The 26,842-nt window shown below is 51.1% G+C and overlaps 1 protein-coding gene across 3 annotated transcripts; it reads left to right on the top strand.

The window, feature by feature from the left end:
- Window positions 1-3,801: 3,801 nt before the first annotated feature.
- On the top strand, window positions 3,802-24,463 carry ADA (adenosine deaminase). 3 transcript variants are annotated; one of them, XM_037402362.1, is made up of 12 exons: window positions 3,802-3,894; window positions 11,178-11,239; window positions 14,388-14,510; window positions 14,647-14,790; window positions 15,574-15,689; window positions 17,971-18,095; window positions 20,127-20,168; window positions 20,506-20,577; window positions 20,834-20,935; window positions 21,696-21,763; window positions 22,255-22,384; window positions 23,644-24,463. In XM_037402362.1, exons 1-12 carry the CDS (start codon window positions 3,859-3,861, stop codon window positions 23,743-23,745), a joined length of 1,122 nt encoding a protein of 373 aa, XP_037258259.1. In that variant the 5' UTR covers window positions 3,802-3,858; the 3' UTR covers window positions 23,746-24,463. The 3 variants fall into 3 exon arrangements, with proteins under 3 accessions (XP_037258259.1, XP_037258260.1, XP_037258261.1); XM_037402363.1 differs by lacking the exon at window positions 20,127-20,168; XM_037402364.1 differs by lacking the exons at window positions 21,696-21,763; window positions 22,255-22,384; window positions 23,644-24,463 and adding an exon at window positions 21,089-21,684.
- The last annotated feature ends 2,379 nt before the right edge of the window (window positions 24,464-26,842 follow it).

The raw sequence follows: 26,842 nt of genomic DNA, 5'->3' as shown, positions 1-26,842 counted from the left end.
TCAGGGCTTTGTCTCAGAACAAAAATTTTGCAGAAGCAATGATGTTTGGGCTGAGAGCGTCTACTCTTGCAAAAACGACCACTATAGCAGTATGTCATGTTTATATATGACAGCAGCTTTTGTAGTATCTTGCTAGTAGTAATTAATCTAAACACTTTTTATTCCCTTAGCCACTTAGCATGAGCTGTAGTGTGGCATTCTTTGGTATCTAGTAAAAAAACAAACAAATTACCCCAAACCAAAACAAAAAAAGTATTTGTTTTGTTTGGGTTTCTTTTCTGTTTTGAAAAATCTAAGCCCAGCATAAGCAAACATGTTAATATCTTTGGGAAGTTGTTTGCAGGTGTCAGCCACCCTGAGCACACAGCTGGTAGTAACCTGTGGGACCAAGAGAAGAGGAGCAGGTTTAAATATAACTTCTGGGAAATAAGCATTGGAGTAACTTCCAAGATCAGCTTTACCCCTACTTTGCTGCCTGGGATTTTCCTAAAAAGACAAGACAAGCGATTAGCAGCAGAGACTGAGTCATAGGCAGACTGTGTGGATACCAGCAGCTGCTTCCCCCAGGGATGGCTCCAGAGCATCCCTCATGCGAGTGCCTTGTACTTGGCCAAGCACTGGAAGCATGAGATGTGTTCCTCCTACCATCCCTGCTAGCCTGTGGTGGCTTCCATGCATGGTAATCGAGCCCCGGGTGCCTCTTGCATCCCCCAGCCCTGTTAGTGTGTGCACTGATCCCGCACCTTTGCTCGCAGCAGCCCTGGGAAACAGCACAGCTAGTGCTCCTGCAGCTGCCCAGATGTGCATCCTCCTGCCTGCAGCCTGGGACTGCCTCTCCTCCTGCTTGCAGGGGTCAGGAGAGGCTCCCAGCTCAAGGCAGCGACATGAACCGAGTGGGCAAAATCACATTGGGACCTTTCATAACTGTGTTTTCCTCCTGAATTGTTGTTTGCTTCTTGTTCCTAACAGCAAAGCTCTGGGGAGCATCTGTTGTGCTGATGGGATGGAGGGGTTTTGTCTCTCTCTCCGCTACAAAAGCACCAGCCCTCGACGCTGAACCCAGCACAGGGCTGGCTGTCTTTTGCAAGTGACTCAAAGGTGTGACCAAAAGGGGAAGGGAAAGCAAATGAGGTTCAGAAGTGTTGGGCTGGCACAAATATCCAAGCAAGGGTGTTGTGTGGAACACAGGTCCCTGCCCGTGCCCCTCTGGCTTGCCAGGTAGGAAGTCTCATCAGCCATTAAATAACAGACTTGTTTCCTCTTGAGCCTTCTGGCTGCAGGGAGATGTGGTCTTCTCCGTAGGAAAACATGCATTTAATACTAGCAGCACAGCAGTTATTGCAACCACCCTGGTTAAGCAGTGGTAAAGATGGATGAAGTGGATCAGAGGTCAGGTCAATTAAAATCAGCCCAAGCCTTATTTCCAAGGCTCTGCAACACAGTTGCGTGCGATGAATGCACTGTGCAGTCCTGGTGCTGACACTCCTGGAAAGAGCTGAGTTTGCAGAGCACGTGCATTTGCTAAGCAGAAAAAAAAACCACCAAAAACCCCTTACTGCACCATTCCCTGTCAATGGAGCCAGTTCAGCTCCACTTGCCTCTTTCTGACCTTTGCTAACAAGTCATCTCCTGGGCAGAAAACTACCCCACATGTTATTTTTTACCTTGTAATTTTCTTTGATCTCAAATAAAGTCTCTAAGTAACCTATGTCCTCCCAGTGCAGATGACACATCGAGCAAGGCTCTGCCCACAAAGGAACATTAGAAAGCACCATGTACTCACACTGGGACTGTTATTGTTACAGATGCTTTGAACCAGAAGTCAGACCTCAAATATATGATGCTGTGGGACATTCTCCAGGCAAAATAGGTGTTTTTCAAGTGGCTGCTAAAAAAGACCCATGAAGTGGAGGTGAAATAGTCCACCTGAGCCAGAGCTCACTTTGCCCAGGGACAGTTTCATACCAGTTGCTAATTTGCACACTCAGGCTTTGTGTTTCTGCCCAGAACCTCCATGCACAACCAGGGGAGTTTTTACCCAATTTCAGCAATTGCAAAGCTTTGGGAGCTTGGAACAATGTCACCTTTTGGTGACTCCAGAAATCACAAGTTTTCGTGCAAACAACAGCTGCTGCTTATTCCCACTGGTTTCCCATCAGCCTGGGGTAGCACTGTGCCATCCCACAGGCTCCCGAAAGCTCTGAGCAGTTCTGGCACCGTCCTTGGCAGCTAGAGGTTACTTCCCCTGCCAGGTCACTAGTTTGTAAAGAATATTTTGCCAGTTAGCTGTGGCTAATGTGTTTTTATTTTTTACAGTATGGATACAGTCAGGGCACCTCTGAAAGGTGGTACTCCATAAAAGAGAACATGTTGGTGAACTTTCTCCCCAGCCAAACCCTGCACTTTTCCCACGGGCTCCGCTGCAGTGCACGTACCCAAATGACCTTGGGATTCAAGCTGAAAAACTGCTGGTTCCTCAATGCCTAACTTGGCTTTGGGGCAGATATTCCATCACTGCTCTCATGGCAAAGCTGGGGAGGAGTGGCAAGGGATGCCAGTGGCGTTTTCCTGTGGAGCAATGACTCTGTAGCATGTTCTGCACTCACTGAGCAGTGCCTAGCACCAGTTTGCAATCCCCGCTTTCAGGGCTGCTCGCTCCCCTGGGCTGTTTCATGTCACCTTGCTGGGGTGGCAGCGTGGCTGTGACTGCCCGGTGCTGGAGGAGCGCCCAGCCCTCACCATCCCGCGGGCAGGGCTCCGGTCTACTAATCCCCTGCTGCCAGCTTCCACAACAGTGTCCTTCTGGTGTAAACACAGCTGGGGAAGAAAAGGAAACTTCATTTCCCAACCATTTGTGGTAGCCGTCACACCTACAGCCCCAAATGCTTTCTCTGTTTATGTGCCAGAGCATGTAATAACAGTATTTTACATTAACATAGTGATTTTCATCTCCAAGGGCTTACCAGCAGAGCTGGCCTGAGGTCTGGGATGGCCTTGCCTGCGCAAGCGAGAACAAAATGCAGAAGAAAACTGCCACAAAACCGTGGTCCTTGGCTCTGCAGTGACTTTGGAAACATCACCTGCCTGCTCAGCACCTTCCAGGCAGCTTGGATCTCACCTCACCCAGGGCTGCACGAGGACTCAAGGGGAGATTCGCTCTGGGGAGTGGTTCCACCTTGCAGATTTGCCTTTAGCTAAATGGGTGCAACTTTGCGGCTGCTTCAAGACTGGAGCAGCTGAAAGCTCTGCTCCTCCAGATCAGAGAGGCTGTGCCCCGGCAGGGAAGAGCAGGACTTTGCCCCACCATCCCTGGCACAGGCTGCCATGTGCATCACCTGTGGGAGAGGAAGGCAGGAGGCAGAGGAGCAGTGTGGAACATGGTCAGCAAAAATCGAAACGACACACTGAGCCTGGGTGTGCGGGAGCTGAAAGCAGGTGTAGGGATGGACCAAACAAGGCCAAAAAGCCTGGGGCAAAAGAAGAGTCACTGGGTAGCGACTTTGCCAGCAGGAAAGAGGGCGAGGGGTGGTCGTTCCTCAGCTGAACGATTAAAGTCCTTTTAGGTTACAAAAAGTAAAGAAATTGTTGTATTGGCTTAAGACTGCAACCAAAGTCGGAGCGCGCGTTCCCGCCCCGGGATGCTGTTTTCTGTCCTACCCTGTTACCCCCGCGTTTTCTTTTCTACGGTGTTACCGGGGGCGCGCGGGGCGGGGCTCCGGGGGCTCGGGGCGGGGCCAGCTCTGCCCGCCGGGGCGCGCGGGGCGGGGCGGGGCGGGGCCAGCGCGCGGTGCGGTGCGGTGCGGTGCGGTGCGGTGCGGTGCGGTGCGGTGCGGTGCGGACAGCGGCGGCAGCAGCAGCATGGAGCGGGGGCTGCGCGTCTTCGGGGACCCCAAGGTGAGGGAGCGGGGGCTGCGCGTCTTCGGGGACCCCAGGGTGAGGGCGGCGGCGTGGCCGGGGGCGCCGGGCTGGGGACGGGAGCGCGGCCAGGGGCAGAGGTTGCCGTGCCCCGGAGCTGGGAGCCGCGCCGTGCCCCGGGCCGGGGAGGGAGCGTGCCCCCGGGGCTTGAGGTGCCGCGCCTGGGGCTGGGGCCGCGCCGTGCCCCGTAGCCGAGACCCCGCACACGCAGCCGGGGCGGGAGTCGGCTGCCCGGCGCGGGGAGCGGGGACGTGCCCGGGGCGCGGCAGCCGAGCCGTGCGGGTGAGCCTGGGGGCCGCTCGGCGGGTACCGGGCAGGGACCGCGATGCCCGGGGCCCAGGGACCCGGCAGGAGCTGCTCGGGGGTCCCGCCGCCGCAGCGCCCGCCTGGGTCAACCCTGAGCTGGCACGGCTGGAGCACGCAGCGCTGAAGGGGTCCGGTGCCCCAGCCGTTGCCTTTCTCCTAAACCACATATCTTCTCTGGGCGTTTTGTTTCGGGATTTGTTTTTATTGTGTTGTGGGTGGGTTTGGGTTTTTTTTTTGTGTTTCTCTTTTTTCCCCTCTTACCATTTAGTTCAATTATTCTTCAGATACCCAAGATACCATCTTGGAGCTGCTGCCGGAGTGTGCTCCAGTCTTTTGTTCTTACCATGCGCTGTATAAATACACCTCAAGTGGGATTATACAGTAACATGTTTATTAATCAGATCATTAAAAAGTTGACAAGGAAGAAGATGGCCCATATGTGGTTAGCGATGAACCCGTATCCAAGGGCAGACCCTGCCCGTGCTGTGGGACAGCTCGGCTCTTCGGCTGGGCGCTGGGTGCCGGCGCGTGGGGCGCAGGTTTGCTCTGCCAGGCAGCGCTGGGCTCTTGGTAGGCAGAGAGGGGCCAGGGCAGAGGGCACCAAGAAAAGTGATGTGAGGATCACAGTGGGCCTGATCTGGGAGAACCCCGGTGGTGGCAACTGTATGTGGCTTTACTGGAGAAGATGTCTCTGAAAAGCCATAAAGGTTGGGGGGATTTTGCTGCTGTTTGCATTTACTGCCACTCCCAAACCATTTATCTCTCATCTTGAGCTTACACCAGGGAGGTCTAGTGTACATGGAGAAGCCTGTGTGCATGGGTCTGATTCATGTTTTGTTCTACTGCTACGTGAGGTTTCCCTCTTGGAGAAGGTGACCCATGCAATAGCAGGCAAACCTTGATACCAAAATCCAGCGAATGGCTGACATCGGCTAATGGTTAAAGTCTTTTTAAGAGTACTTCACTTTTGGGAGTTGTTGTCATCTCATCAGCTCCACTGAGAACAGAAGCTGTTGGTGCACTGTAGTGATTTTAAAATTTTGGCTGAGAGAAGCAAGTTTTTCTTTCACGTGTGCTTCTTCCTATTTTTTCAGTGTGTGGGAGAGTGGGGTCCCAAAGAGAGAAACCTAGGAAAAACCATGCAGGGTTTGACTGCTAAGATCAGCTTCTGTTGTCTGGTTGCCGGCAATTACGAGACTGGTTTTCCTGAGTCAGGCAGTCCCTTTCAGTCCTGTGAACCTGCTAAGTCAGGTTTGGGAGGAAAAAAAAAATGGGTCTGAAGTCAGTTAATGGGCGCTATTCATTCCCCTGGACCCTCTGCTATTGGGAAGCGATCAGTTTTGTGTTTTAGAGATGTTTCTGGTAACTGGAGCAGCTTCGAGCCCTGGCTGAACACTGAGGCTGGGGCTGCCTCCACGTTTTTCGGGAACTCGCAGACTCCCAGCAACCGCAGTGGGTGAACAGGGAGCTGCTGGGGCTGCTGGAGGGTGACTTTGAACCCTGCTTATCATGGCCATAAAAGAGCAGAAAAGACTGCCATTCCTTAGACGGCGACCATCAGCCTCTTCCCGGCTTCACAACCAGAGCAGAGACCACGTTCTTGCTTGCCGCTGCTCCAGCGCAGGGACTTCAGGACACACGACTCTTCTCCTGCGGCTCCTGTGTGCCTTGAGCAGTGCTGTGGGGAGCAGGATGGGAACGGGGGCTTCTGGGGTCAGGCCTGCACCCTGCCAGCCACGGAATGCTTGTTCCCAAAACAAGCATCACGTCGCGTTGGGCAGGTGTTCCCGCAGGCCCTCCCGGGGCATGCTTTGTGTGTCATGGCATTCCTAATCCAACCTTCCGACGTGCCCTTCGCACCTGGGAACTGGTGGAAATGGCCAGAACTGGCTGTAGCTGCGTCTGTCTTGTCAGTGGTTAGGGGAGCATCTGGTGACCAAATCTGGATGGCACCAAAGATGTCCGCTTGGCTGCAGAGTGCTGGCGGTACCCAGGGAGGTTTGGGTGGGCGTTCTGCCCTGCCCCCTATAACGCTGCAGCCCCCCCTGCTCGAGACAGAACTGCCCATCTGTGCCAAGCTGATAGTACAGGTATTTGCCTTGGGCACGAAACAAATAATAAAAATTTTAGAAGATGATCCTTATTGTGGGGAGTGCAAGTACATGAGGGTGTATCCAGGACGATGTTTTCTTTGGCTTATCCACTTTTTACACACAGCCTGACCCCTGACAGGTCAAAGCGTGGTGCTGCTGAGCATTGAGCTCAGCTGTACCTCAGGCAGTAGGTGCTCGTGCGCATACTCATTCCTTCGGTAACATGGCGCAGGCAAGCGCTCGGATAACCTCCCTGGATCCACTTGTCAAACGTGGTGACAGAAAGAGGCTGGTTTGCTGCTGCACGAAGCACAAGGACTCTGTTTATTGCTGTGAAGCGTTGCCTCGTTCCAGCCCCATGTGGGTGCGAGGTCTGTGGTGGCTCAGGGAGGGATGTGACCCTGCCACCCCCTGGGAGCTGTCTCTGCAGGAGGGGGATGCGCAGCCACCAGCACCTATTAACAGCACCAGGAGCCTTGTACCGAGGTCAAGTAGTGGGTGCCAGGAGAAGTGATACTAAAGGCTGCTCAGCACAGGAGCATCCTCCTCCTCAATCACCAAACCCACGCATCCTGTGAATGCTTGTCTAGAAAGCACAAATATTTCTTGCAATGGACCAGTGTGTCGTGTGGGTCTTGCAGTCTTCCACGTTTTATCTTAAAGCCCAAGCTTTAAAGCATATGGTAGATTCGTCTCTAAAATGCATTTGTGGGCGTCATCAGGTTTGAGGACAGTACTGTGCCTCTTCCACTTCACATCCCTCTTGATCCACTCTCACCTCTTGCTTCTAAATGAGCGTCTGTGGTGAGTTTGTGACGAGGCTGCTCCTGACAGCATGCTCTCATAAACCCACTGTTTAGGGAACACATTTCTTTCTTTTTGCAGTAACTGGCATTCATCTTATCTCTTGTTGATTTTTGCTCTCTATTAACATGTTCCTGGCACGTGTATCTAACAATTGACAAATGAGAGCTATAACTACTCTGTTTTTCAGGTATCAAGATCAATAGAGTAAACTTTAAATTACCATGTTTTAATGTGCTGATAAATAATCCTGGGCAAAGTCACTGCTAAAGGTTTCAAACTGATGCAACTTTAGCAGCTGCCTGGATTATCTATTAACAACTACTGGAAAACATCAAAATAAAAGGTGAGGTGGATGTTACTTTTACCGTGATGTTAGGGCTGATGTTGGTCATTGTATATATTTTTAAAAAGCACTAAAACCACGTAATAAGAGAAATTCCCTCAAGTGCCTTAGCTTGGATGGTACTTTTTATGCCACGTAACAGGCAAACAGAGCAGTTAACTGCTCTGTCATGGTCGGCTGAACAAACCGTGGAGGAAGAGAGAAGTTCTGTTGGGTTGACTGTAGCTGAAAAGACTTTGAATGTTCGGTTACCTTTTAATTTCACTAAATTGAAAATAATCAGACTCAGTCTATTAACAGAACGTACTTGTCTGCAGTTCCTCATTTTGTGTTTGAATTTATTTTTAAAGCTTGTGAATTTCCAAAGAAAACATGCTGGTTTTCAGACAAGAAAAGTCACGCCAATGCCCTTAAAACTTCTCCTTTTTTTTAAATCTGAACTAACTTGCTGATATATGTGCTAATAAGTCATGTGCCATGGTTGAGCTAAAATTTTTTTTGCATAAAAATGGAAAGCGCTCGGTCTGCTCAGAGAGCCTTGCTGGGCATTATCTGTGCTGAGGACGCACAATTTATGGCCATTTATGTCTTTTGAACTCGTCCCTCTGGCTTTTCACAACTCTTCAGTGAAACTCTGAGATTTTATTGAGTTGTATGATGGGTTTTTGATGCACTGGCCAGCAGCCAGTGAACTGGCTCCCAGCTGCAGCGCTGCGGAGATGCAGAAGGAGGGCTGGAGAGTGGCTGCACAAGGGTGGTCCTGAGGGTCCTTGCTGCAGCTGGAGGAAGAGCAGAGCTCCTGCCCCAGGAAAACATTTGACAGCTGTGCTGCTTTCTTGTTCTTCATCAGAGCAACCGTTACCATGTCCAAGTTAGCTGTGAGAAAGGAAGGCATGGCTGGTCCCAGAATGGTTGAAGGCTCCTCTCCAGTGCTGGTGGTGCTGTTGGGGTCCTGGACCAAGTGTTGAGATCCCTGTTTAATCTGCATGCACAGGCTTCCTCTCCAAATAAACCAGAGGGCTTGGGGTGGGAGACCACATGTTCATGGGTCTCTGTGCCGAGGAGCAGAGCCCTGGACTGCTGCATTCATCTTGTTTCTGCTTGCTCAAGCATTGTCTCCTGGAGCAAGAGTTCAGAGAAAACTCTTTTATCTTTAAGTGGGTACATTCCTTGACTTATAGCAAGGTCACGTCACCCACTTGTATCTGGAAAAGTCTTGTGCTTTGTTTACCCAAAACAAACACGCAGGAAGAGAGATGAAATGTAATCTGCAGCGAGCAGCCTTGTACAGACCTGGAAACCTGCGGGGTTTGTGGGCAAGGCGCCTGGGGAGCCGAGCTGCTGGCTTGTGCCTCTTCTGATTGTGTCCTTATCTAGGGCTGGCTTTTGGTGAAGACCCTTGCAGGCACACCTTTACTTCTCTTGAACGTCCTTTGGTAGTCTTCATAGCACAGATTAGTTCTCAGCTGCAGAAAACGCAACACCCTGCCCCTGCCCAATCTTGATTGGGCAACACCCAACACCCTGCACTGATCTTGAGGAGCTCCACAACTTTTTGAGGAGAGCAGCATTGCACAAGACTTTCTTAGCACTTGGTTTAGGTCCCTCCAGACCCAAAGAAATACATGGCAGGAGAAGGCATGGCCTGTTGCTGCTGTTGGAGAGGATCCTTGCTGCTTTACAAGCATCTCGTCTGCAGTAGTGGCAGGAGGTGGTTTGCATGAACAAAGGACAGCACTGAATTTGCTTTTGCATTCGTGGAAGTGTCATGTTGGGATGTTCTTGCATGAAATGCTTGAGAAATGTTTGGAGTGAAAATATATCCAACATGAGCGAGTTTCAAGCCTGTAACTCCATCAGAAGGTCACAAGGGCTTTTGAAAACCTCAAGGAATGGAGCTTGCATGGTTTTGAAATGGGAATTGGAGCTCAAGAGTGGAAAATGTGCCAGGCATCCACATCTGGTGGGGCAGATCATGCCTGTAGTCTGTCATTTTATCTGCTGCTTCTCAGGACTTTTAGTTCTCATAAGCAGGACTGTGTAACTTGAGGTGGGGGGAAAGTTCAGGTTTTGCCCTCTTGAAATCTTCATCCCTGTAGATTCAGATAGTGTCTTAAGGGTAGGAGAAGTGACAGGGATATCTTTTTACAAACTGTGAGCAGCAGTGTCTGTGTGGGTAGTCATGACCCCTGGGCCAGCTGATTGCAACGGTGCAGGATCAGCAGCTCGAGCTGCCCTGAGCATTTGGTATCACATCGGTGCACGTTTCAGTGGCATCTTCATGGCCATCCTATGGAGGTGGCCTGAACAAGCACTGTCCCACCCCAGCAACGATGGCCTTTTGCAGCAGAAGTGGTCAATGAAAACCGTGGCCATGAGTCAGAAGGTGGGTGTCAGGCATCTAGGGCTGCGGGAGGAGATGGGGATGAGAGCGAGCTTGTGGGCATCAGTGCGTGCCCCAGAGATGGGCATTGCCACCCTGCGCTGGGAGCTGGGCCAGGAGTAGTGTCAGCTGCTCGTGGGTGCTTCACGGGAGAGCAAAAGGCTCTGGAGGTGGACAGTTATCCATTGCTTTGCTTGTAGGCACCACTTACTCATTTTTCTTCCAGCTTCTTGTAGTTATCGTTTGATACATACCCTGCCATCAGAGGATTTGTGGGTTTTAATTAGTAACCCTGGGTGGTTTAGTTAGCCATGCAAATACTCAGCTCTCTTCTGAATCCTACTCAGTTCTTACTCTCGGCATCCTGCAGCAATCATCTACACAGGAAAATCTGCGCAGTGTTGTAACTAATAAGAACTTTGTGTGTTAAGTTGCTGCTCTACAGTTTCATTAAAACAATAACAAATGTATTTTGTAAGCTGTTCTGTTGCTTGAAAGAAAACAGTTCTGTAAATATAAAGATCTGGCTGAAACATTTTACAGCTAATATTTTCCTTCCCTGTTCAACTTCCAAATTACTGTTACCATGTTCCTCTCAAAAGTCCCAGCTGTCTAATGCAAAAAGCTTGTTCTTCTGGGGCTTTTCTCCAAAATCCATTGTTTCAACAATTATCAGGGAAAGAGGGCTCCAGCGTGAAGAGATCTGAGTTACTGTCCCAGGTTTTAATGGGGTGTTTAAAGTGTTTTATTTTTAAACCAGCTTGTTAGCTTTATGGGGCAACTCTTGGGTTTTTATTTTTTACAGCACATTGGACCATGGGACTAACTCCATGTGCAGGATTAGAAAGCCTTTAAGCTCTGATAATGCCAAGTAATTAACAATATATCAGGAGCCGATTCTTGGAACTGAAGTCAAAGTTTTTGTTTGAGGACTCTTAGCAAATTAATTGATGCTTGGGTGCCTGTGAATTCCAGAAGGAGCAAGCTGGAAAGTGAAGGTGTTTGGGGTTTGTTTTTTTTCACTCTTCCCAAACTCTAAACCATGCAAGCTAAATAAGGGTGGGGCAGTTCCTGAAAATTACGGGAAACAGAATAGATTTCTAAAGATCCATTAATTGTGTGAGCTGAAGCAGCAACAAGCAAATATTTAGACGATATGTAGGTGCTGAAAAATAAACTTTATGATGATAGTATTTAAAAAATATTCTTGTGCTTCCTCTTTGTCCCTGTGTTGGCTGCATTTATACCCATGTTACACCAGCTGCTTATCTCTAAACTTTTGCTGCGGGTCTCAGAGTACGTCACTGATTTCCTCGTTATCTTATTGCAGGTAGAGCTTCATGTCCACCTGGATGGAGCCATTAGACCAGAAACAATCTTGCACTTCGGCCGGTGAGTTGTGGGGGGAGGAAAGCTCTGCCAGCTGCGGTTCAAAGGCATCCTCTCCTCTACTTGTCCAGTTCCTGACAGAAGAGCTTGTGCTGGCAGGCTGGCAGGTGATTTCCCCTGTGTGTGCTGATCTCATCTCTGCACAGATGGGTCCTCTGGCTGCACGATGCAAGAGCACTGAGCGCATCCCAAAAGGTCTGCGCTGGTAGCAGGAATGAGAGCGCGGTGGGCATCGGTCCTGTGAGCCGGGCAGGCTAAGAGGAGCCACTGTGAGAAAAGTACAGAAGATGTCTCATGAACAGAGCTGTCTGCCTTTGAAGCGTACCCAGGAAGCAGCAGACTCCGTCTATTCTTGTTTCTTTTTGCACATTCCTAATTGCAAAAGCGAGTAAAATGAAAGCAGGCTGGGAGCGTCGTCTCAGTGGTGGTGCTGTGCCGCAGCCTTGGGAGGCAAAACCAGCTTGGGTGCTGCTGTGTGCCTTTGAACCCCAACTGAGCCAGCACTCGGGGAGGCACGCTTGTGTGATGGTGACCCAGGAAAGCGCTTGGCAGTGACTTGAAGAGAGGTTGTTTCCTTGACAGAGCCCACGTGCATCTTCTTGCCTCTGTGTAGCTTGTGTGGGAAGCACCAGGGTGAATAATTAACTGGTGGGAGGACCTGGCTCCGTGGTTGTAAGCAGAATAAACTTAAGACTTCTTCTGGCTGTCACTATTCAAAAAGCTAATGGAGACCAACAGGTACCCTCAGATTGAGAAAGCAACAAGCTTAAAAGTTTTAGGAAGCAGCTCTTAGGCACAACTCCAGTACTATGGGGAGGACAGCAGTGAGGAGGAGGAGGATAGGAAGTGGTTCTGGCATCTCATGAGCCCAGCGGACTCCAGGGCAGTGCAATCCTAGGGGAAAGTATTCCTTCTAAAGTAGCTTTTTCTGCAGCAAGTGGCCGTACGTTTTGCAGTGCGGTCAGAGCAAAGAGGGTGGATCAGAGATGTCCATCTCATTCGTTGCAGGACATTGGCACGGTGAGCGGAGTCAGGGTTCCTGCTGGCTCTGCCCTTGCCGATGGTGGGCTGCAGGGCTGGAACACGAGTCCTGATGGACAGAAGAGCCGGTGCTGATTCTCTGGGGCTCTGCTGGGTCCCTCCGCCAGCAAAGGAAAAACACCGGTCTAGTCCCCAGGAAGGCTGTAGGAGCCCTGAAGTCCAGGAGGCACCGGCCATCTGAGGATCCTGTGCTTCAATCTTGCTTAGGGCAGAAACCTTCATTGCCCGAGTGTGTGCCGAGTTGCCTCTTATTTTTAAACAGCCCTGGCATCCCCTGCAGCTGCCAGCCCTCGGGTGGAGCAAGTCTGTGCTATTCATGGGCTCTAAAACTAGCGGTCACACAAATATAAAAGCAATGGGGCAGTGCAGGAGTCTGTAGGGAACTGCTTTAATAACCTCACCCTGACACAAGAAGCTGCTTGTGGTCTATTTTTGAAGGTAAAGACCTGGAAATAAATTTGCCAGGTGGTGCCTGACCATATGCAAATAACCCGAAGCTGCTGGGATGCACAAGCCCCCTTGGGCAGTGGCTGAGCTCGGCTTTTTTGAGAAACTTTGGCTTCAATTCTGTCAAGTCTGGGTCAGGCTTTGCATCCCCTCTACCTTGCCAAAGGGTTTAGAACCATGGCAGACCCTCGTGGGCTGGGGTGTCCCCAGGAGAGGTGCCCTCTCTGCGGTGGGATGGTGTGCGTGGCTCTGCCGGTGGCTGGAGGTAGCTCTGGGCAGGATGCTGAGGTGCCCGTGGGCACGAGCACGTTCCCCTGGGGCAACTTTGCTCTGGGAAGGCCCCTGGCTACCAGGAGGGTTGGATGGGGTAGCAGCAGCTCCCAAAGCCGTGCTGGCAAGCTCTGACTCCAGTATCTGCACTGTGGGTCGTCCCAAAGCACTGTCGCTGCTGGCTGTACAGAGGCAATCCTTTGGGAAGCACAGGAAAGAGACCGGGGAGACAGCTCTGCCATAGGAAACTTTCCCTGGGCACGTGGAGGAAGACCTGGGCTTGTTCTCGGAGCTGGAGACCGATGTGTCAGTGCCACGGAAAGGGCAAAGCAGGGAGGAAAACCGATGCCTTGGCAGTGATGAATGTCCTCTGTTGAGCGCCAGCAACTTAATCTGTGCAGACTGCATGTGAAGGCTGAGCGTGGGGCTGGTTTCCTTCCTGCCCGAGCAGGGAACGAGCGATGTGTCCCCTGCCCCAGAGTGGGGTCCTTTGGGCTGCTTCCCGGCGGGTTGCTCATCCGGATGGCTGCTGGCATCGGGACGCTAGAGCTGGCTGTGGTGGTTTGTCTCTATTTGCAGAGAGATCCATCGCTCAGCTGTAATCCACTATGGCAGGAAAGAGGATTAAAAACAAATATCTAGTTATTATTCCTAATTTAGGTTGGCATGTGCAGGGTAACAGGGTGTGGGGTGGGGGTGGCAAAGTCTGCCCAGGGAGCATGCAGCATTCTTGGGGGGCAGCCTCACCAAGCCCAGCTGTCACCCCAGAAGGGACTCCAGGTGCTCCAAGGAAAAATGGTATCTTCCCTCTTGGAAGCATTGAGGTCAACTTTGCCCTCTTCATCCCTTTGGCGAGAGCAGTTGTTGGGATTGTCTTTTGCTCCTGCGAGGGAGTCGTCCCCATCAGAGAAGGTGCCACCGCAGTGCTGGGCTTGGGAACCGGCTTGCTCGCAGGAGCTGCCAGCGTTAGACCCACAAGCCACAATGCTTGTGTGTGTGTCATTTTTCAAGCCTTTGAGCCTGTGTAAGTGGAAATAAGCTTTTCTAAAGAATTTTGGCAATTCTGAGACTACGGCTAGGAGGTGCCAAGAAATAATCCAAAGACCCTTTAGATGAACTCCTTGTTAAACTTAGAATGTGCTCTGGCTGTGTTCCTGCTGGGTCACTCTGGGCTTGTATTCTGGTTTATTTATGCTTTGCCTGTATTTTGGATTGCCTGCCTTCCTGCTGAGATACAGGGCTGCATCTGTGAGGGGATTTTGGAAGGACCACGTGTGCCATCTTTTCTGTGAAGAAATGGAGGTTAATGCTGCCAGCTAGGTTTGCTGTATGGAATGGAACCACGAAAAATTCAGTAGCCTTCCCTGTCAGTAATATGTGGCTTCATTTCCAGGAAAAGAGGGGTTCCTCTCCCTGGCAGCACTGTTGATGACCTCCTGAACCATGTCAGCTGCAGAATACCAATGACACTTACTCAATTTTTAGGAAAGTTTAATCACTACATGCCTGCCATTGCGTAAGTGCCCTGCTTTGTGCTGCTTCCCCTTCAACCCTTGGCAGGGCCCACTGGCTGATGCTGCTCAGCCTTGGAGCTCACCTTGCCTGTCCCCCGTGTGCCCTGAGGGTGATGGGTCCCTCTGCCGTCCCTACAGGGGTGACCGTGAGGCAGTGAGGAGGATCGCCTACGAGCTGGTGGAAACGAAAGCAAAAGAAGGAGTCATCTACGTGGAGGTCCGGTACAGCCCTCACCTCCTGGCCAACTGCTGCGTGGATCCCATCCCCTGGGGCCAAAGCGAGTGAGTGACCCTGCCGTGCCAGGGGGCTGGTGGGTGGCCAGCCAGCGTGTGTTCAGCCTGGTGTAACCAAACCTTCTCTCTCCTCCAGCGCAGCCAGCGCCGGCACGCTTCCGCTTCTCTTCCCCATCGTTAGGATTTTTCATCTTAAACTATCTCTGCATGGCGCCGTGTCCTAACATCCCTTGCTTTGGGCATGTAATTCTGCATGTGCAGAGCAGCTGTGCTTAAACTTCTGGCTGAAGCCGCTCTTGGTGTGAGGGAAGGCGGTGTTTGGATATGGATTGCCTGCATGCAAAATGTGAATTTGAGCTGGTGGAGACAGAGGGCAGTACTGGAGAGGGCTGGCGGTCTGGTCCCTTCTTTGCATGTCATCCCCTCTGTGATGTGTGCCTCTGATTAAAGCAGTTCTGGGCTCTGTGGCCCCTTGCAAATTGTGCTGTTGAGCCCACATGCTTGGCCCTGCCCAGCAAGCAGTTGTGTGCCCTGATGAGATGCTTTGGCAGGATCAGCATCCAGATCCCTTAGGCTTTTCTGGATCTTGCTATCATCTTTGCATGCTTTTGTGCCTGACATCTGGTAAGTGTGGGCATGGCATGGGTGCAAAAGGTGCTCTTCAGCTCTGGGCAGTCTCGTTGGGCATCTCTGGATGTTAAGGCGAGCGGGACCCCGGGCAGCCTGGGTTTTGCATGGCGTGTCCTGTAGGGATGCTGACTGGACCTGTGACCCCTGCCTGCCTCCCTGGTGGGTGCCCAGCCTCTCGCTGACCGCTTTTCTTCCCTGCAGGGGAGACCTCACTCCAGATGAAGTCGTTAACCTCGTAAATCAGGGACTACAGGATGGAGAAAGGGATTTCCGCATCAAAGCCAGGTCTATTCTATGCTGCATGCGCCATATGCCAAGTAATGTATTGCAGCTGCCCTGCTGCTCTGCTCCCCTTCCCTGACGCGTGGCGGCGGGTGACATCCCCTGGGTTCAGGTCCCCACAGAAATGCGGGGAAAGCCCCGGTCCCATGGCCCTGGGTCTGATGGGTGCTGAGGAATAGTTTTTTCTTGGTGGGCGTCCTCTGCTCCCTTCACTATGGGGAAGGGATCTGCTAGATGTGAGAGTGGGGGCCTGTAGGCACAGCCAGTATTGGAAAGGGAGACAAAATGGGCTTTTCTGTCCTCTCCTGGGAGCGATGTGGTTTCTGCTCTTACCTCGCTCCCTGCCCCAAGGCTGGAGCTCTCCTTGGGCCAGCTGAAGCCATTGCCACAGCGAGCAGTTGTGTCTGCCGTGACCGTCTGGTGGGTCCGGGAGCAAACAGTCACGGGAGAAGGACCAGGCGTGAGACCTCGCACTGCCCCTGCTCATGGTCATGCTGCTACAGCAGCGTAGCTCTTCATCAGCCTGGATCATGGGTCAGCCAGAGAATCCACTGGCTGCGGTCTCTGCTAGTTTAAGTTGAAAACACAAGTAAAATATACTTAAGTCGCATATATAAAATATTTTTTTATAAAATCAGCAACTCTGAACTTCGTCGGTAACAGGTGCTGTGACCCAGGATAGGAAGAAAACCCAATTTGCAGTGTTCCGTTGGGCTGCCGAGTTCTGCGAACATCTTCCTCTAGGGAAAGATGCAGTCAGAACAAAGTTGTATGACAGTAGCTGTTCTGTGTGAAGACTTTGTTATAAACATCTTCATATCTCACAACAGGTTTATGTAGGCTTAGTAGGCTAGATGGTGGAAAGATTTTTGCTAACGAATACATGGTTAATTTGTGTCTAGAAATGTGAAAAATTATATTCTTGGAAACTGGATGATTTGAGAGTGTTTGTTTTCTTGCTTATACAATCAACCCCAAACAGTATTTGAAAACTTGAACCTTACATTTCTGGCTTCTAGGAAGAAAACTTTTTTCTTCGTAGAAACTGGAAAGCTGTAAGGCAATATCGCACTTGTCTGCAGTTGCAGTTGTGCCGGTACACAAGTGGTACAGGCAGAAGGTGGCGGGAGCATCTGAAGAAATGTGCAGCGTGTGCTTGCACAGCCAGGGGCATTTGCAAACGATGGAGTTGGCACTCTCATGCCTGTGTCCCAGGGCACCAGCTCTTACCCAGAGCCACTGACGTGCTCGATACGAGAGTCTTTAGCACTGCATTCAGGTTGTGTTGCACAGTGAGGAGCCACCCTGTGATTTGTGAACTGCTGAGAGAAAGGCAGAGGTGCCAGCCAGAACTACCTCATATTAAACTTGTTAATATAATAATGGCTCTAACCCAGTGAGCTGGAAACTGATGAAAAATGAAGGTGAAATTACACATGTTTTATTGTATGTTTATATGATTTTGGGATTGTACGTACACGGCAGGTGCCTGTTAATTATTAACGCTACTGTTTATCTCTGTTTCTTGGCCTTTTTGCTAAGGGAAAGTGCTATGTGAGCTGGTAGATGTGTGTCCTTTCTCAGAGGTTATCTATCCTGAGCAGAGATAGCTCTGAAGTAGTTGTTGGCCCTTTGTGACTTTCTTTCTCACTGATGCCAAAAAGACAAAACTTCGCAATGTTAAAGGTCAGCCTTCCGGGAGGCTGACCAGCTCCTTCCCACCAGGAGTAGCATCTATTGTCCTGCCTGGGGGAGTCGGGGGTGCTGTGCAACAGGGCAGGGCTGTCATACAGGGCTCAGCAGACATCCCTCCCAGCCCAGACTCCTCCATAATGCAACACCTCCGATGGGCTGGTTCTTCCTTGCCCAGCCTGTCACGGGGTGAATGCTCAGGAGCAAGTTGAGGAATTTCTCCCACGCACCGTGTTACAGCACCTGGGTTGTGCAGTTCAGCTTACCTTGGGCCAACTGCCACAATCACCACCGCGTTTGGAGGTTTTTGTTGTTGGGGTTTTTTTCCCCCTGCTCAAAATGAGCAAAAAATCATGATGAGAGCAGTTTTATAGCTAGTAAATGCATTTGATTTGCCTTTCATTGATGATGGACTAATCAGTTGACAGCTCATATTTGCCTGAAGATGCCAGACCTTTGTTTGTTAGTTTTCTTTTTGAGTGTCAAATTTTAGGAAAGACCAAAGAAAATAGCTTTAGCCTTCTATTTATAACTAGGCTATAGGACCAGGATTTGTTTAGAAAAATGCTGAAGGTGTGACCTTCACAAATGCTTTCTGCTCAACCCTGGCGCTGTCTCTTCCAGGCTGGTCCCCGGAGGTGGTAGAGCTCTGCAAGAAGTATCGAAACAACTCTGTGGTGGCCATCGACCTGGCTGGAGATGAGTCCGTGAAGATGGAGAATTCCTCTGAGCATAGGAAGGCTTACGAGGTTTGTTCAATAAGCTGCTTAAAAGAAATTATAAGAAAAACCATATATTGAGGGGATATGCAGCATGTTATTCTGACTGCAAACAGCTGGTACAGCTTAAATGCGCTGCAGTTATTAAAAACAGTCAGTTGAACAGCAGAAGTATTTGTTTATATTTTCTAAATAATTAATGGCAGGCATCATTGCTTACACATGGCCTTAGAGCTGGAGCTTGGCACGCTACCCTGTAGCACAGAGTGCAATGGGAGTGACATGGAGCCCGTGTCCCCTTGGCAGCACCCCGGGGGGGTCTGCTGCTGCGGCTTGGCAAAACCACCCCCGAGGGTGGAAGAGACTGGCCTTTCCAGTCTGGCAGAAATCTGCCCAAGGAGAAGAGGAGCAGCTGCAGGTTTGAAGTGCTTTTATCTGATCATTTCAAATGCAAACGCTGGAATGGCTTCAGGAGCCTGATCCGAGACTCTCCCTAGACCTCAGTGCTTTGCAGTGCTCGGAAGGGGAAGCCTCGTGCCTCGCTTCTCGTTGGTGGGAGTTTGGGGTTGGTGGTCCCCTGCATCAGCGGCAGACGAGCTTGTGCAGCAGCAGCACTGCTGGAAAGGACAGTGGTTTGCAGGCAGCGCTCAGGTCTGAAGCAGCACAGGGTTTTCTCAGGGTCTTTGTCCCTGTCAGCGGGAGCCGGGAGCCGGTGCAAGGTCCGCCTGCACTGCTGTGCTGGGTGAACTGAGTGGTTCTAAAGTGAGATGCAGGCACAGGGTTTCATTAAGAGGCAGGGAAGTATGCCTCATCCCGCCCTGGTGTGGCACTGTACCCAGGTCCAGACTCCTCCATCTGAAGGATGCGTCTTGTCTGTGCTGGGGGTTCGCTCAGGCTCTGAGATGCTGAAGCATCTGTCAACCCCTCATGGCCTGTGTGGCAGGGAAGTACATCCCCATAAATATTGCTGCTGTGCTCCGTGGGGGACATAATGCACCAGGGAAGCTGGAGAGACTTGTCATGTCCCTCAAGCAGGCATGTTCTGCCTGGGAGCTCTCGGGGCTGCTGGAGGGGAAAGAGCAGATAACAATGAAAACTTGACTGGTTGCTGGCTGTGGAGGAGCACCGGGAAGGATAGAGCCAAGCATCCTAGGACCACTGTGTCCAAAGAAACAGGGATCATTGGAGGAGAAGCCAAGGGAATTGCCATGTGTCCTTGGACAAATGGTTTGAAAAAGTGATTAAAGCATTTCTGGGAAGGTATACCCATGGGTGGACGTTAGACACAAGCTCCCTCCTGGATGGAGAGGCTCAGACTTCAGCAGCCAGGAGGATTAGTGGGGAAGGGTCCTTGTGCATGTGCTTTTCCTGACCCCTCTGCTCCTGTTGTGATAGTTAGGGATGCCTGTCTTCAGAGTGGGGGGTGAGAGTTTCTGCTTTCTTTCATCCTCTGTAGAAGCAAGTGGAAAATCTCTGTGCTGGTGTGAATCTGTCTCTCTTCTTGGTCTGGTACTTCAGCCCAAAAGAATTTTTTATTTTAAAAAGTGTCAACAATTAGCTGTTTGGGAAAAAACAGCACTGACTTAAATGTAGGGAGCACAGAGTGCCTTTCAGGTTGATGCACACAAGGCTCCTCTGAAGACATCCTAGGTAGAGCCTGGCCTGATTTACACTGGGGTTCTGTGTGCAGCACATGAGGAGCTGAAAATTAAGTAACTGAAAAAAGACCTGAGTGAAAAGGTCTGAAGGAGTGCCCAGGAAGCACGTCTGCTGCAAGACGGGGCTTGCAGCCTGCCTGCCGCTGCCGGCTGGGTGGCCCTTCTCCAGCAAGGCAGGAGCCAGGCTTCCCCCAAGGTTGTATGGCTTCCCAAAGCCCAGGTAGTGGCCATCCTGGCAAGGGATTTCTTGGGATGGCCACAGAGAGCATCTCAAACTGCTCCCAAAGCTGCACCCGTAGGGTGGTCCCGGCTGGGCTGCCTCTGTCCCCAGTGCTCAGTGTCTGAGCTGAGCGTTGCTTCATCTCTGCCCTGGGGGCTTTTAAGTTCTCCCATTTGGTTGCAGCCAGCCAGAAGAGGAGGAGTTTCAGACAGGAGCTGCTGCAAGGTTTGTGGGGAAGGGCACGGGGTGGAGGAGGGAGAGCTTAGAGCTTCTTGCTGTCTAGAGGAGACAGCGGTGAGCTCAGCCGGTATTTAAAGACCCTGAGGAGTCTGGCTGGGCTGCAGGGGAAGGTAACCAGGCTTTCTAAGTTTCTGTGTCTGGCATTCCCGAGCTCTTCTCCTAGCCTGTGCTGCAGCAGAGAGCATGCGCCTCTCATGGTGCAGGGCTCGTGATTTGGGGGCTCTTCGCACAGAGTTGTGCCCCCAAGAGTGGTGCCAGCCCAGGGGTTTGCTGACCATGCTGCAGGCGATGGGAAAGGACCGTGTCCTCCCTTGTTTTGCAGGAAGCTGAAAGATGTGGGATTCATCGTACTGTCCATGCTGGGGAAGCCGGCCCGCCTGCCATCATCAAGGAGGTACGGGGAGCTCCTGGTTGGGGCTGGGAGACTGGCAGGGGTGGGAAATGCCCCTGCACCCCCTGCACTGGGGAGAGAGGGACCCATGTCCTCTGTCCTCATAGAGCAGAGCGAACATCGGGGATGCAGGCAGAGATCTGGCCCTGATGGCTCTGAGAAAGACCTCCCCAGAGCTGGCTCGGTGGGGCAGGGCTCTGGGCGGGCAGGAGCCCAGCTGGTGCTCGGAGGCTGTGTGTGGTTTTCCTGTGCTCTCTAGGCAGTTTATCTCCTGAAGGCTGAGCGCATTGGCCATGGCTACCGTGTCCTGGAGGACCCTGAGCTCTACAAGGAGCTTTTGGGAGCAAAGATGCATTTTGAGGTAAGGATGCATGGTGTGGGTGTGACAGCCAGGTAGCTGCTGTCTGAGTGCAAAATCAGCCCTCGTTTGTGCTGTGCTGCAGCCAGGGACACGACCTGACATGTGCGTGCTTTAGTATCGACACATGTGTGTTGATGTTGCCGTTGAATCCAGATGCCCAAAGATCTGCAGCAGAAACGGTGGAGACACCTGACTGTTTGCTGGGATCTTTGCTACACGGAGCACTGGTGCACACAGCAGCTTGCAGGAGGTGTGTAGCAGAAACAAACAGATCCTGGTCTGGCTAAGGATAAATTTTAGAGGGCTTATTCACTAATTTGTATACCTCAAGCCTCCTACCACAAATCAGGCTGCTGTACCAGAGCCTGTCTGGTTAGAGGGTGGAAGTGACTGGGAGTTACTGTGCATGGGCAGATTTCCTTGGCTTTTCCGCAGGATGGGTGTATCCAACTAATATATGGAATATTTATGTATGTACTTAACGCCAGTGGTTTCTTAACTGTGGTCAACACATGGCTGGTGGCTGGCTGGCCACGGGAAACATCCCGGGGGCTCGTGCTGCTGCCACATGGGCTGTGGGCTCTTCACATCTGTGTCCTGGGATGTGCACTGGTCCATTGGAGTAGCACCGAGGGGCAGCTGTGAACAAAGCTCTAAACCTGTATCTGGCTTTACCAGCATGCTTAGCTATCTGTGTACACAGCTGGGGTTCAGATCTGTGTGGTTGATTCTCATTTTCGTGTTTAACATCCCCAAACAGGTCTGCCCTTTGTCCAGTTATTTCACTGGAGCATGTCTTCCAGACTTTGGGAAACACCCAGTAGCACAGTAAGACTTCTCAATTATGTTCAGTCTTAAATAACCGCAATTTGGGTTGATTATAGCTGCTTTATTGCTTTACAAATCTAACGTACATTAACCGCTTAGGACAATGTAGTGCATCCTCACCCTTTGGCTCAGAGGGTCCCCGTGCAGCTGGAGGGGGTCCCTTGGGGAGGCTGTGGTGTCTCTCCTGCCCCTGCTCTCAGCTGTGGGGTATGAGATGCTGCATGCTGGCTGCTAGCCCTGGTTTGTGGGTGAGAGCTGAGGTTGCTGAACCTCTAGGTACAAGATGCCCTGCTCCTTGCTGCACCGCAGCAGCAGATCAGTGCAGAGCACTGGCGAGACAAGCCAAGCCCTGTGTTTATGCACAGCAACACAAGCTGCAGGGACAGCTGTGAGGTCTTGGCTTTTACTGCATTTTACCCTGAGAAGTGCATGACCGGTGCTGCATCCCAGTGTTTTGCCCACCACGCCGGTTCAACCCAAGTTTCTTGCAGATTTAGGAAGGATCGTGCTAACTATTCTATAAACACGGATGACCCCCTCATCTTTAACTCCAATATTGACAAGGATTATAGCATAGTGAAGGACTACATGGGCTTCACTGAAGAGGATTTCAAGAGAGTGGTAAGTTGACTTTGGCTGGACGCTTTGCTGATGTCCCGGTGCAGCCCAGGACAACCTGCTGGTTTTCTTTATAAGCTGAAGAGTTTTTAATGGAAGTCAGAAAATCTCACGCTGGCTTTGTAAGCAGGAGGCTGGGGGAGGGATGCTGGGAGTGCTGTGGGGATCAGGGGGATGTGAGTGCAGGGTGGGCTCTGCAGGGGCTGCATCATTTGGGCTGACTGCTTTGGGCTTAATGGGGAGCAGGTCAGGGTGTAAATTGTCCACTGACGTCCTTGCAGCAGGTCACAGCAGTAAGGAAGGTAGGTGACTGGGGTTTTTTTTTTGGTTTTTTTTTTTTCTTCTGGATTTAGAATTGCAGGTAGGTTATTTCAAGGCCTGGCCCAGAAATTAGCAAGATTCAGCAGGTACGAAAATGCTTGCAGATTTTGCATAACATCAGCATGCAAAAACTGAGTTGGAAACAAAGTGACTGCTGGCTTCCATTTGGCACACACAGTCATTTATGTGTCTTTGATTACATCCTTGATTTTCTAATTATTCACCCAGGACAGAAAGACGGGATAGCTGTTAGGAGGTTGACTGGGTACCAAGCAAACCTGTCCTTGTTTGCATTTAGAGTCATGCTCCACACTTTCACCTACATGTCTCCAAGGATACTTGCTTGGATTGGGAAGTGCAGGATGCATCAGTCCTGCTCTCAGCTCTGGCTGGAGGAACAAATCCCTTTCTCCTAAAGACATCACCCTCTCTGGGTCTGGAAGGAGGAACGCGGACAGCTCTGGGATCCTGGACCCAGCTGTCCTGCTGCCAGCTGTCCTCTTCTGGCAAAACCAGGTTGTTCCCGTGTAATAGAAGAGAAGTCCCTGCGGAAGGCGGCCGAGCAGGTTAAATCGCACAGCCAGGCTGTGTCCCAGCAGCATGTCCCTGTGTCCCGTCAGGCTACCACCACCTCTGTGCCAGGAGGGGCCCTTGTCCAAAGGGCAGCTGGGAGCATAGGAGCGGGTCTGCAGTGCGTATCCTAAAAACTTTAAAGTGTTTAGAGACCTTTGCTTTGTGCCTGCCTCATTCCTCTTGGGACTGTTGCGAGTGATGGGCTAGAGCCCTGTAAAACAAGGCCCTGGAGATGAATCTTGGAGGGGGAACTCTACACCCTCCCTCACCTGTTGCTGCTCAGGGCGAGATGCTGGGCTGCGCACAACCATGTGTCTGTGTCTGGTGTGTCATAATGTCTCTCTTGTGTCCCTCCTCTGCCCCCCCAGAACATCAACGCAGCTCAGTCCAGCTTCTTACCCGAGAAGGAAAAGCAGGAGCTGCTGAACACGCTGTATGAAGCCTATGGGATGGTCCCCAACGCATTGTGACCCATCCCTGTGAGCCAGCATGGAGCGGTGGCCCTTCTTCATGTGTGCTTGACTCCTCTGTGCTAGTGGGAGCACCAGGAGATGTGCCCAGAGTTGGTCTCTATTACTGGCAGCCCTGTGTTAACCCTCACAAGTGCTCAGCAGAATCAGCTATCACATATACCTATCTATACCCTCCCAAACTCCCCCAAATGGATATCCAGCTTCCTGTCTTGCTGTTCTGCCCGCAGACGGAACCTGCCTCCTAGACTGACTCCCTTCACCATTTGCCAGTGTTTCTGTACCACAAATGTGGACAGAAGAACCTCCCCTGCATTTTTTTTCCCCTCTTCCCTTGCTTTATCTGTCCTGCCTCACTGCCTAGCCGTCGCCTGCAGTGCAGAAATAACCACCTTTAACTGTGACTGTAGCTTGGGTGACTTCACCTTTCTAGGAAAAAGGTGTGTCAGTGCTGAGAGGGAGTGAGCAGGCACTCCAGAAACAGGGTTTAGGAAGTTGGAACATATTTTTACCATTTTGGGCCAAAATCTGCCTTCTGGGACTTTTCCCAGTTCTGTACTTATCCTGGAGAATTCCTGTGAACTGCAGTTTGCTCTTCCTCTAGCTTTGTTTAGGACTTGGAAAAAACATGATCAATCGACTGTTTTAACTACTCTGCCCTCCTCCTGACTTGATGTAATCTTTAGGCGCTATTAAAACTGAATGAGTAAATTAATAAGCTGGGGCCCAATGTCACATGTTCACTCTGGTCCCATCTGAATTGCTTCTCTCACTCAACCACGGTGCTGGCTGGAAGTCAGATCTTCAGTTTGGTGGAGAATTTATACAGAAGTATTCACCATAAGCCATTATGGTGCATTATAGTATTTTTACTTAATACACAATAGAGCTGTGCAGCCAGAGAAGAGACCATCATTTTCTTACATGAGTGTGTGCTGTGCTTTAGCATCCTAGGTGTCTGCCAAGGTGCTTACTCCAAAGATACTGTACCAAAAAGTTGCCTTTGAGAAGGGGCCGTGGTCACACACTCACAGTGTGTGAGACTGGTCCAGTCTCAGCCAGCAGCGACTGCGTGCTGGGAGTATTTCCATGCTTTCTGGGCTTCCATATTTGTCTTCTGAGTAAAATACTCATCTCTGAAGTATGTGGTGCATATATATACACACAGATATATATATATATAGCTAGATAGATGGATATGAGAGAGTGAATTTCTTACTTTTATAAAACAAATGATAAAGCATCATCTTTAAGATCATGATTGCAGTAAGAACCAGGCTTTTTTGGGTAACTTTTTCTCCAAAAATTGTTTCTGAAGAAGAGTTGCTTGTTTGGATTCTGGGCAGTTGATTGTTAATCCTGTTTAATAAAATAACAGATTTATATTAAAAGATAAATCCTCCTGCCTTTCTGTTCAAGGGTGACTGTTAGGAACTGTGGTCTGTGGTCCACAAGGTGAGCCATCGTACCCCTGCTAGAGCACAGGGTTAATCGGTCGGGGTGATGGGGGCTGTGGCAGCTCGATTCCTGACTTCTGCCAGCTCGGAGCACTTTGACAGCCACAGGGAAAGTTTCCCTGCTCCCTTGCTAGACAGGCAAGTTGGATTTATGGAAGCAGGTCGTTCCAACCTCACGTGTCCTCCCTTCGGTAAGCAAAGGGGTGCATATCACTGCTAGAAGCAGTGTTGCCATCGCTGCGTCCTCTCGCTTTTTCTGGCACATATCAAAAACAGTTTATGGGGTGGGGTTTTTTTTCCCCTGTTTCCCGAGTTGTGCACGGTGGGTTGATGCTAAGGGCCAGAAGTGATGCAGCCTGGGCTGCCGGGCTGTTGGACTGCACTGTCAGCTCAGGCAGAGAGTGTTTGCTGAAAGACTTTCTGATCGTTTAGTGCTGGGTTAGAGTTTCAGGAAGTCTGGCAGGCCCCTATATTCAACCGAAACGAAGGGCTGGGAGCACACGTGTGCTCAGCAGCTTTTGCACGTCAGGATGTCGCTGGATTAAGCCAGAGCCCTTGGTCTTTCAGCACAGTCAGCAGCGGCAGCTGAGCTGGCTCTTTCACTTGCAGGGGGAACCTGATGCCTCTTGCCTGTCCTCTGAAGGTAGCTGGCCAACAGGTCCCCCTAATCATCTGCCTAAATGTATTTCTGGAACAGATATTTTCTGACCAGGGAGAGCTAAGATTAGCCCACATTTGGCTGCTGGAGGTCTTGCATGGTGCACAGTCCCTCTGCACCCGCCTTTCAGCTTTCTCTGGATGTGTCAGCGTGAGCCAAAAATACTGTTCAGTGGCAGTGAGGAGAGCTGGAAATGGGGCTTAAAGACCCAACTGTGCGGTCAGCCAAGCCCAGCAGCTACCTGCTGTTTTGCCCCTGGGAATGGGAAAATGGGAGCAGGCTCTTGGCTGCTGGCCGGGCAGAGCTGCAATAGCATCCAGGCAGCTCCGGCAGCTGAGCTGGTTTGCAGCTGCCAAAGCAGCAGATGCAGCCACTACCTGGCTGCCAAACCCTTGTTCCTTGTGGGGACTGGAGCTTCAGACATCTCTGTGCTGGTCCCACAGCCATCGCTTCTCAGAGGCCCACAGACAATTCTCCCTGTCTGGCAGCTGCTTCTCTGCTTATTTATGGCCTTGTTTTCTCTGATAAATTTCAAACTCGTAACATTCAGTTCTTCCCTAGGCTGCCAGGGTGATGCTCGTCCTTGTGTCACCAGTGGAGAGTTTCTCAGGCCAGCTCTGCCTTGTCCCTGCGCCGGCCAGTGGTCCCAGCCAGGCTGTGGCTGCTTCCCACAGCTGTACCGGCAATGTCCTCGTAGCTCTGTGCTGCACAGGGGAGACACCTTTTCCCACCGGCACCTCCCGAGTCCCGAGCCAGCCTTGTGCCTGACTTCAGGGGCAGTATTGAGGGGAGCAGTGCTCCCATGGGTGGGTGAAACACCTGTGGGAAAAGTGCTGCCTGGCAGCAAACCTACGAAAGTGGGGCAGACTTCTAGCATTTTCCATGCCCAGCTACATCTGCTTCCACCCAGATGCTGCAAACCTGCAGGTTTTCACAGAAGGGACTCTTGTAACACACTCTCGTGTCCACCTGCTAGGGGAAG

The sequence above is a fragment of the Falco rusticolus genome, chromosome 10 (assembly GCF_015220075.1).
Source record: "Falco rusticolus isolate bFalRus1 chromosome 10, bFalRus1.pri, whole genome shotgun sequence".
Lineage (NCBI taxonomy): Eukaryota > Metazoa > Chordata > Aves > Falconiformes > Falconidae > Falco > Falco rusticolus.
This window is presented reverse-complemented; position numbering and strand designations above follow the sequence as displayed.

Excerpts from the sequence above, each read along its gene's own strand:
- ADA (XM_037402362.1), top strand. The coding sequence starts at position 3,859 with ATGGAGCGGGGGCTGCGCGTCTTCGGGGACCCCAAG. Across the intron at positions 11,240-14,387 it reads ACAATCTTGCACTTCGGCCG|GAAAAGAGGGGTTCCTCTCC; the intron begins GTGAGTTGTGGG and ends CTTCATTTCCAG. Across the intron at positions 14,791-15,573 it reads ATCCCCTGGGGCCAAAGCGA|GGGAGACCTCACTCCAGATG; the intron begins GTGAGTGACCCT and ends TCTTCCCTGCAG.